The 10,790-nt window shown below is 38.3% G+C and overlaps 1 protein-coding gene across 2 annotated transcripts in view; it reads left to right on the top strand.

Annotated features, from left to right (window-relative positions):
• micall2b (mical-like 2b) overlaps nucleotides 1–10,327 on the top strand; it is a 16,856-nt gene extending 6,529 nt beyond the window's left edge. For both annotated transcript variants that reach the window (XM_024259224.2, XM_024259225.2), the window contains 12 exons: nucleotides 390–517; nucleotides 2,330–3,004; nucleotides 3,087–3,295; nucleotides 4,823–4,895; nucleotides 5,352–5,485; nucleotides 5,610–5,674; nucleotides 6,622–6,742; nucleotides 6,833–6,935; nucleotides 8,040–8,113; nucleotides 8,195–8,309; nucleotides 8,878–8,924; nucleotides 9,564–10,327. In XM_024259224.2, coding sequence (XP_024114992.1) covers nucleotides 390–517; nucleotides 2,330–3,004; nucleotides 3,087–3,295; nucleotides 4,823–4,895; nucleotides 5,352–5,485; nucleotides 5,610–5,674; nucleotides 6,622–6,742; nucleotides 6,833–6,935; nucleotides 8,040–8,113; nucleotides 8,195–8,309; nucleotides 8,878–8,924; nucleotides 9,564–9,637 — 1,818 coding nt within the window. In that variant the 3' untranslated portion in view covers nucleotides 9,638–10,327. The remainder of the gene's footprint in view (nucleotides 1–389; nucleotides 518–2,329; nucleotides 3,005–3,086; nucleotides 3,296–4,822; nucleotides 4,896–5,351; nucleotides 5,486–5,609; nucleotides 5,675–6,621; nucleotides 6,743–6,832; nucleotides 6,936–8,039; nucleotides 8,114–8,194; nucleotides 8,310–8,877; nucleotides 8,925–9,563) is intronic.
• Nucleotides 10,328–10,790: the final 463 nt, after the last annotated feature.

The raw sequence follows: 10,790 nt of genomic DNA, 5'->3' as shown, positions 1-10,790 counted from the left end.
GGGAAATTCTAGATCACAGTTTAATGGTTTCTGCATAAAGTCTAGTGAACAAATAAAGTGTAAACCAGTTGCCAATATTTTACAGAGTATGAAGATAAACCTTTATAAACTTCAGCCTGGTACAGGCCGGTCCGTAAGAATATTTTCTAACATCAAAGGTGTTAGTGGCCATAAAGGGGTTGGAGATCACTGTTTTATATCACATTTATAGGTGAGAAAGCGGGGCAGAGTCATGCCTGTCCTCTGTGAATTTGTTACGAACTGAGAATATAAAACTACCAGAATTATTAAAGAAATGCTTCACTGTCAAAATTAAAAAAAAACTGGTGCAGATGAAAATGTATTTCCAGGCTTTAAGATTAAAAGTGTTTTTTTTTGTTTGTTTTCAGGATGTTAATGCTGAGAAAACATCCCAGACAGGCACACTGAGTAACAAATGTGCATCCTGTAACACACATGTACACTTGGTACAGCGACACCTACTGGACGGGAAGCTTTACCACAGGAACTGTGCAAGGTGAGAACGCTAACAAGTGGATTTTTTGTAAAAGGAAGTGACTTTATGCATGTGATGAGGGTTAAAATGCATGCGAGCAATGTGCATTTTGTTTGCATGTATTCTACGTTGCCAACATGAATTTTTCATCGGGTTTGGTCACTTGTAAATACGAGGAAATTTTAGTCAAAAATATGTTTTCTCCAGCACACAAACTGTTTATAACTAAAAAGACTGCTAAGAGAATTTATATCAAACATTTTTCTGTAAAATTTAACTAAAAGACACTGAAGATAATTTATTTTAAAAATGTTCATTACATTTTTCTATAATTTAGCTGCAAAACATTTGTTAAAGTAACAGGTAACAAATTTTGGTCTCAAATATTGAATGGGGTTTATAGTAGCATAAATATTCACTCAGTATTAATGCTAACACAAACTTACAACGCACAGTTTGCATACTTTAATCATTTTAACTTTTTGCTCATCACAAATAGGCTTTAAAAATGAATGCATATAGTCGGGAAGCAGCTGATTTGAATGACTTAAGTAGCATGTCTGCTTAAAGGTTAGCTTAGTTTTATGTTGCTCTTTGTCAGTCGCTACATTTTTAATCATAACTCGCTTTGCCACATTTGTTGCAACTTATTTCCAATTTTAAAAACAGAACTGCAGTTTTATATTACTTTTTTTCCAGATAATTGTCTTCCAAATGTAGTCTGCAAAGAACAAAAAAATAGTCAACACATTCCAAGGTTGTGTCCAAATTCTTTCACTTCTCACAATGTAGTTTGTTTGCCATTTTGTCGAGTTAATATCTTTCAATAAAGCTTTTACCCCCTCTTGACACATTTTAGCTAATCCTGAACACTAAATATATAATTAAAAGTGTCTACAACTGTGGATTTTCTGCTTCTGGCTAATAATGTTCAGCAACCAATTTGTCTGCCACCAGGTCCTCTTGATTTTTTTGGGATGTTATAATCTAAAATTCCAAAATCCAGTGCCCTAGAAATTTCCCAAAAGCCTCTACAAAAACTGATGTGTGTCAATGCTCACTAGATTGGCAAATATAGGAGGTGGCTGGAGGCAAGATGGCGCCCAAATATAGCCAGAAGTGGAAATGTCACAACTGTAGCTGGAAGCTGAATTTGTAAATCTGTACTAGAAAATTCCTAACAGTAACCCGGTGTTTTTGTAGGGTAAGACCGTAAACTTTATTCTAACTTTGGTCAAGGTCTTCTGGCAAATGATGCTCTGGCGCCATCTTGGGGCCATGTTGTTTTCTGCAGTCAAGTCCTCCTGAAATATAGACTAAAATGCATTGTGTTTGAACAATATTTCTTGTACATTTAAATGTATTTAAATACATTTAAATGTATTTAAATGTATTTTTTAATACATCAACCAAGTTTTCATCAACAGAACACAGTGGAGTCTTTGTAAAAATCATCATGCTTATTGATTTTTATTTCAGGAAATTGTTAACGTCCTTTTTAGCGTTGGGGGAAAAAAATAGTGAGCATGTTGTCCCAATTATTTTTAAAGTCTAGGGCACTAGGTGGTCCAACACTACTATTTTAGTAGTAACGAAGTATGAAGGGAATTAAGTCAATTCACAAGCTAACAACTAGAAAGCAGTAGGAATGATTTAGTTTTTTAACATTAAATATTATTGGAAGATTTCATTTTTCTTTTTTTTAAGCTAAATCTCTAAAGGCCTTGTGAAGATTTAGTTAAGTTCAGTGGAGACAACAGAGGCTCTGAATGCTTCTCTGCTGTTCTTGAATGCGTTTCCTCATTGTTAACAAATGCACTTTTGGTTTCTCAGGCAGTTGTCGTCAAACACAAGCGCACCTCTTCGGGATTTACCCACCAACAACAACGTTTCAAAGCCTCAGCCAGATGCCAGTAAAACCAGAACAACTACTCCTGCTTACACGCCGATCAAAGCGGGACCACCGTGGCTGGCCAAAAAACCCGCCACCCCTTCCAGTGTTTCTTCAACCCCTTCTCCTCCTCCATCAACTGTTTCTGCTTCTACTGCTAAGGAAAGAGTTGTGTCCAAACCCACAGCCTCACGTGTCCCTACCAACACCTCCTCCATCACCACTCCTGTTCCTGCTCCTCGCACTTCACTTCATGCGGCCAAGACGAATGAGAGCAAGCTGAAGTTCCTACAAGCTGAGAACACGCCTAAGCCGGAGGAGAAAGTAACAACAACGTTCAAGCTGGACATAAATAAAGGTCACGGTGTGACGGCGAAGACGCCAGAGACCTATGTGGGTCAGGCAGTGACCTTAGTTGTTGGTGTTAAGGATCAAAATAAGGGTGCTAATGTTGCTAAGACGATCGGGGTGGCGGAGACTGTGAAGGACAAACAGACAGAAAGTGAAAGTTCTAAGAAAAAAGCTTCAGCAGCAGCTTTCCTCTCAAAGAAAATCACAGAAGAAAACAACAACAGTAAACCGGCGTGGGCGAATGTAGCTCTCAGAAAAACAGACAAGTAAACAACCGATCCTTACATCCAGCTTTAGACCGACCTCTGCTGGTGAAAACTGTCTTCAGTGGATTTTTTTTTTTTTCAGACCTCAGCCACAAATTGAAACAACTAAGAAACAAACAGAGGCTCCTCGAGGGCGGACCAGGCTGAAAGCAAACCCGGCCCTCCTCGCCGACCTGGAGCCTACAGACGACCACAGTTCAGCTTCCAGTCCGGTCCGCCACAGTAGACTTCCAGATCGGACTCCAGACAAAGGAGGCCTGAAGTCAGGCAAAGCTTCACCCAACACTTCAGGTGAAAATCACTAGTTTAAGACCTTGTGTGCGCATCATTTAAATCAGGGGAGTCCAAACTACAGGCCTCGAGGCCCGACTTCCTGCTGGTATTCCAGAAATCCTGCCTTATCTGCTACCGATTACCTGGATCAGGTGTGTTTAGCCAATAAGTAGGCTAGAACATCTAGGACACTGGGCCTCGAGGCCGTGATTTAAAGCAATTCGAACGTCAAACTCGTGTTCACCGTCTTAGTTTCAGCATGCGCCAAAGTTCCTGTCCAAAAGTGGGTTAACTTGCTGCGTGTGGGAGGAGCTTCCATCAAAAAAGGTTATCGATCTCATCACGGTGGACATGGAGAGATGAGAGATCAGGTTTATTTATTTTAAAGCATCAGTTCACGTCTCCATCAAATTATCCAGAGGTTCTTCCACTGAAGAGCACGCCGCTGCTCTGCCTGTGACCAGTGGGAGGGGCTTTATTGCAGCAGGAGCCAATGAAAGAAGTTGAAGTAGTAAATTCTGACATCCCCGACTTTTCTTACTTTTTTTAAATCTATTTTTTTTTCCCAAGAAGGATTTTTTCACAAAACACCTTGTTTATATGGGCATCCTCAGTATTTAAAAAACAAAATAGGAATTTCTTGAGTTCAAAGATGTCTTTAATGTTTTGTTTTTATAAATAGACCTCAATGACCTAATATTTTGACGTGATATATATTATTGTTTTTTTTAAGTGCTTAATATAAGTTTTATTAAATATATGTATGGAAACTTAAAAAAATTAACTGAAGGTTTTTTTGTTGATTCTCCAGTTTTTTTGTTGTTTTTTTAAACTGATCCAAAAAAATGATATAAAACTCTAAAACTGTGACACGATCTAAACTGTGAGTTTTGTGAGCCGTTACATTCCTAGTTTTTATGTCTGTAGTTTTACGGCATAACTTGTATTTCACATTATTTCACTAACAAGCAGAAAACTTGTGTAATTCAGTCTAGTGGAAGAAAGTCACTTTACCCGTTTATTTCAAGCTATCATTATTTTATCTATTTTTTTCCCCAAAATGTTAAGCTATTTTATGCACATAGAATATTTTTTGTCTGAATGAGTAAACAATTTTTGATCCTGTTATTTAAGACGGTCCATTATATTGATTATGACAGTTGTGACTAAAAAAATCTTACAATTATAGCAAAGAAAACAGCAGTCTGAGCAGTAAAACAAAGACAATATTCACTTAAATTCACTTTAGGCTACTAAATTATGTCATTCATTATTTTGTGGCCACATTAACAGTTTGTACATCTGTGTGAAGCTAATATATTTTTTTTTCATATATTTAGGCTTTAAATTTGTCAGGCAGCTTTTGTATTTTCCCAACTTTAAAACCAGCTTTTGATTAAAAAATTAACTTCTACAATGATCAACACTAGTTAAACTGACAATTGACGAAAAGAAATCCTACTAGTTGAGTTCGATCACAACCTGCTAAAGTTAAAATGTATAAATGTGGTGAAGTACGAATGTTACTGACTTCTCTCCTTGTAGTTTCAGAAAATGAATCTCCTGCAGATTGGAGGTCAAAGCTGAAGCCTGTTTCCAAAGAAAATAAAGAAACCAAGTAAGTCTTTTTATTTTTTTATGTTTTTTTATGGTAAATTTATTTTTAAATCCAAGTTTTTCTATCTTCCATCGGGTTATCACAACAGTGGTGAATGGGTGCACACTGATGCAATGTCAGCAGACATTCAGTGTATAGCATTAAAATCCATCCATCATTCCGGTTTTCCTCCTGCCTCTCCCTCCACACATTCCTCATGCAGGAAGCCCGTACCTGCTGCTCCCCCAAATGGCTGGGCAGTCATCTGCAGTCCCAGGCCTCGCTCTGTCCTCCTTCACCACATGCACATGAACCCCAAATGCTGTTAGGACTTATTCAGGTTCTCCACGGTGCAGCACATGCTCATTACTCAGAGTTCCCCTCCCCATGTGACCTTCAATCCAGCTCTCATGAATTCATACTAAGCTCTGGGAAGGTTTTATGTGTCCTTATCTCTGCTACTTCATTCATTTTTAGGCCTACCAGTGTTTCAGTGTCTCCTGCTAAGCCGTGGTCCAATGGAGCTGGAAAGACTACAGAACGTCCTGGTGGATCCTCTCCGACTCCTCCTTATCTAGCCAGCTCTCCTGCAAATGCACATTCACCAAAGGGTATGTTCAGTGACAACTTTTTTTGTCATTTTTATATATATTTTAGGTTAAATAAATCAGTCTCTTCTTTGTTCTCATGTGTTTGCTGCTTTTAATTTTAAAAAAATATATATATTTCTTTCAGGACAAGAGAAAAGCCCCAAACCACAAAGTGTAAACGGCACCAAGCCTGAGTTGAAGAGCTCTAAGGTACGAATACTCAGATTTGACTTGATGTCAGTCACCAAACTTTGTGTTTTTAATGTTTTTTTTTGTTAATACTGACTTTACTTTTTAATCTCCAATCATCTGTTTATGAGCATTTCTAATTAACACTTCAAACTTTTGGAACTTTGTTTATTTTCTAGCTGCATAGTTGATCTCTAAGTTAAACCAAAACCCCTTTGTAAATATGAAATAAAATATCAACTATAGTCGGCTCACAGCCCTCCTCACTGTCGGGTTGTGAGCGTCTTCAGCCGAAGAAACTCTACAGGAAGCAGCATCAAGACTCATGCTGACTCCATCAATAGACGAGTTCAAACATTTCAAAGCAAACCTTTGAAAAATTAACCCTCGCAGCTGCAGATTGGTCACAGGGTTCATCTGTCAGTTCTTGTTTTAGCTGGAGCTGCAGCGCCCTCCTCATGGCTTTACACTACAGCAGGCCTGTAATGGACTGTGTCTTCCTCATATGAAAAACACATGTTTAAGAGTCTCTATTAGTCATCCTGAAGACCCGGCCCCACACAACCAACAGAAAAGGTTTTTGAAAATAGATTTGAGGGCATTTATTGTTTTTTTTAATTTGTCAAATCATGTTGGAAAAAGCAGACAGAGTTTAATTCTTTCATGAGAAGAGTCACACTCATTAAAGGAAGCCCCGTGTTTCTAATATTCAACACTGCATGCATAGTTGATATAATTCACTCATACTATAATTAATTTAGACCATAAGTGAATTAGATTGTATTCAGTTTTTTATAGCTTGTGTTGTAAAGTCTTGATCCCTGATTATTAGTTTAAAAGTCACAAAATATTCCCGTCCAGGTGTGTTTTTAGAAAACATTGTTTTTGTGTAATTGTTATAATTATTTCCTGATTATTTGTGCCTGATCAGGATTTTCTGATTTTTGCTCGTGTGATTGTCCGTGTAGACAAAGCCAGACTACATTCCCAGAGAGGAGATCATCAAGGAGCTCCAGGCGATCGAGGAGAACTTGAACGAGCTGGAGAGGCGAGGAGTGGAGCTGGAGGTCAAGCTGCGCAGCGAGGACGGTGAGGGGATCTGGCTTCGTTATACACAAAGCTCCTTCGTGGTCAAACGAAAGGCGTGCGGTAAAACTGAGTGCGTTGTTTGTGTGACAGAGGGTGCCGACGACTCTGTCACGGATGAGCTGATGGTGGAGTGGTTCAGCTTGATCAGGAACAAGCAGGTGGCCATGCGTCGGGAGTCTGAGCTGGTGTACATGTGAGTGCACACACGCCACGCACACACTGGCTCGGAGAAGGGCTCGCTACCATTTAGCAATTAGGGGAAACAGACCTGCAGCCAGAAGGTTGACAGTTTGAGTTCCCAGTGCCCCCCCACTCCACTACATCACACAGCAAGGAACAAGACAGCCCACACCACCCCACCTGACCAACACCACCACCCAAACCAAACCAGTCTGCACTGGAAGAAAACAGATTTTTCTCAGTACAGGTGGTAGATGCACCAGGTGTGAGGAGAGAACTTGTGGATTTTAAAGATTTTTTTCTATTATTATTATCTCACAGTTTATGTAACATATAAAAAAATCTAGTAGTATCTTGAAGCATGTTTGATATTTCTAATGAAAGGCTGAAAAAATTGAAGATCTTAAGTGAGGATAGTATCATTTAATAAACTAACTTTATAAGTTAGTGCTGCCACAAACGATTATTTTAATAGTCGACTAATCAGATTATTTCTTCCGATTAGTGGACTAATCAGGTCATGGGCAACCTGGATGTAAAGCACACAACTTAACCATCATTAGCTTTAAACTGGCTAAAAAGTAGATGTATAGCGTTACCTGCGATTAATGCTAGTGTGAATATGTAAGCCGAATTTGGCCGCTGAACATGCTAGTGCTGATAGCTGAAGATGCCAAAATTGATAGCTAAAAACACTGAATCTGATAGCCAGCTAAAACATCAGTTAAAGACCAAATTAGCGTAAAAAACTGAAAAATAGCTTAAATTAGCCTAAACAGCTAGCATGCGGCGGAAATATTAGCTAAACTTCAAAATAGCCTAAAAAAGCCAAAATTAGCCAAAATAGAAATGCAGTTGAAGTGTCAGCTAAACCCCAAAATAGCCTAAAAAGCAAAAAAAAAAAAAATCATAAATTGACTCAGCTAAAATATTACCTAAAAAACCTTAATAAATTCCAAAATAGTCCAACAAGCTAGCATAATGGCATTACAACTTTCAATTTTACTACACTCCAGTCAAGTAGTTGACTAAAGCTCTAGCTGCCATAAAGAATAGATAAATTAGTTTATATTTACTTGATTTCAATGAAGTTTCTATCTTTTTTCATTGGTTCCAGTGGTAGAACTCAGGATCTGGAAGAGCAGCAGCCCAGTGTGGAGCAGCAGCTCAGAAGACTGATGGATAAACCAGGTGAGGCCTTCGGAGGAAGAAGCCTCCCCCCCCACCCCCAGAGGAAATGGGGTGAGACTGAACTCTTCCGTTTGTGTGCAGAGCATCTGAAAACCGAGGGGGACAGAAAGAAGGAAGCAGAGCTGATGGAGAAACTGTTGGAGATCATCAACGACAGAAACGCTATAGTGGAAGGCCTGGACGAGGACAGACTCAGGTGGGCTCTCAGCGTCTGTAGAGTTTGGTTTTTATGTGCAGCTATGTGTTTTTAAACTGTTGTTTTAAAACAAGACATTTCATGATAAAAGTTTTTACAAATCTGAGGTACAACCAAAAGACTCTTCAATGAAAATCATGTTTTTAGTGTTTTTAACATGTTCTTGTGGCATTTTTTGATGATAAAATTACATATATAAGGAAAGTTAAGCTTAAAATTATATTTCTGAGTAAATTTCTTTGTAAATGACTAGATCCATGAATGTCTTTGGTTCATAATCATAATCAAAAGACCACTGGGAACAATTTTATTGTGAGCAAACTCTGATGCTCCAAAAGCCACGCCCCCTCAGAGGAGAGTTTGAAAACAGAGCTTCAGATCAACATGAAAAATAGCTTCTCAAGACATTTTGAATGTGGGATTTGGGTTAAAATCTTCATAATGATAATTTAAAACACTGCTTGAAATAAAAAAATGTCTTAAGGGAACTTTAAGCAGTATAAATGTTGTTTTTTTTCCCCTTAGTATGCACTGTTAATTTTTTTTATTTGGGGTTTTCTTTTTTCAGAGAGGAAGAGGAGGATGAGAAGCTCAACAAGATGATGATGGATTTCAGTAAGTCTTCACGCTCACTACTTATCACAACGGTGTGATTTAACTCTTTAAACACCAAGTCTTGAAAGTACTGTACCATTAATCAATGTAATTCCAGTAGATTTTAAAGGGGAAAAGCGGCTCACGCCGCTTTTCCCCTTTAAAATCTACTGGAATTACGTTGATCGTGTCAACAATGAAAAATGACAGCATAAACACTGGAGCTGCAGGGTTAAATGGTCACATTTTGGACTTCCACGTGTGTGTTTCTAATTGAAGTCTCATTGTGGCATACAGAAGTGTGTGTGTGTGAGATAACGCCACTAGGAAATGTTTTCATCTCATTTGATCTGATCTCTGTTAATGGAAAAAAGCATCAAACAAATGCCCCCTCCAGCAGTTTTTTTTATTCCTTTTTGCCAGCAGCTTTGCTGTTAGACAAATGGATAGTTTGACCCTCTGATAGAACACAGTTAAAGCTGACTTCATTTGCATTTCATTTTTTAGCTCAAATCGAGGAAATTCAAAAGGTTATCACGCCAGCGAATGGCCACAACGGGTTAAAGATTAGCCGTTTCACTTTAATGTACTCATCCAGTTAATGCTGAAGTTTCTGCGTTCGTTCAAGGGAAAGATGGCGTGTTTGTGCTTCCGTTTCAGACGTTAAGAAGGACAAAGCGAAGAAGAAGTCCAGGTCCAGACTGTTCAGCTGGGGGAACAAAAAGGAAGGATGATGCTGCGCAGAACTCCTGTTTGTGTTTGACGTCGGTGGATGTTGACAGTGTGTGGCGTTTGTTATAAAAATGTCCTCCCCTCCATCGACTGTGCCCCCCCCACCTCCCATACACATGGGTTAATGACTCAGAGCCGTGATGTGATTAGGTTCAGCGCTCCACTTGTTCGGTTCAAATCTACTTCTGCTCCTAATCTCCGGGTTTGCACGTACACACTCCTACGCTCGAATCATATTTGTTTACTGCAACACTGCTGCTAATAGGAGCTAAAGACCGCGGCTTATTACAAAGGTCTGACAGCTGTCTGCCGGCTTCAAGCTGCAAACCACTTGTGACCAACGTTAAAGTCCTCGTTTCCGTGTTGCACATTGCATCCACTTTCTGTACGTTTTTGTTAATAGACTGCCTTTATTTTGAGGTTTGACAAATAAACTTTTATTTATTGGTATATTTGTTTTAAGCCCTTTTTTTTACCTAAATTTGTGTGATTGTGTTATATTTGTTAAATGTAATGAACTAAAATAGTAGTCGCCCCGCTGTCACTTCTTTAGCCTTCTGATAATGAGTCATGTGATCCACATTGGACCTGAATTCACTTGTACAGTGTTGAATTAGCATCTTGTGCTTATGATGTATGTGAATTACCTGGTTTCAACAAAAGTCTTGTGAATAAATGTTTTAAAACTTTTAGTTTGCATTCATCCAAAAAAAAGTTGTCTCCCAATTTAATGGCATGTGGCAAATTCCTAAGCAGTTTATATTCTTACATTTCATGCATTTTTCTCCTTGTTTCAAGTTAACTTAATATTTATGCTCATAAATTATTAAAAGGAACATTTCAGGAAAAGATGCAGTGATGTATATAACCACTAGGAGGCAGCATAATACCTCATGTCATCCACACTAACGTTTTAGGCTGTAAAGAATAACAGCTTTGATTTGGAAATTACTTAATATGATAAGAGATTTAAAACAAATTATGTTTTAAGAAAAACTATTCTTATACTTTTTTTGATGTTTGAGTTTCAATACATGTTTATGCATAAGACAACTGCTATTTCTAGCATATTTTTTTTTTTAGCTCTTTTGATTTTGGTCGATCATCTCTAAAGAAACGCAGCTTTCAAACATTCTCTTTTAAAGTTTCTGCACG

Source organism: Oryzias melastigma, linkage group LG1 (genome assembly GCF_002922805.2).
Source record: "Oryzias melastigma strain HK-1 linkage group LG1, ASM292280v2, whole genome shotgun sequence".
Lineage (NCBI taxonomy): Eukaryota > Metazoa > Chordata > Actinopteri > Beloniformes > Adrianichthyidae > Oryzias > Oryzias melastigma.
The sequence above is the reverse complement of the archived record's forward strand: the minus strand, read 5'-3'. Positions and strand labels throughout refer to the sequence as shown.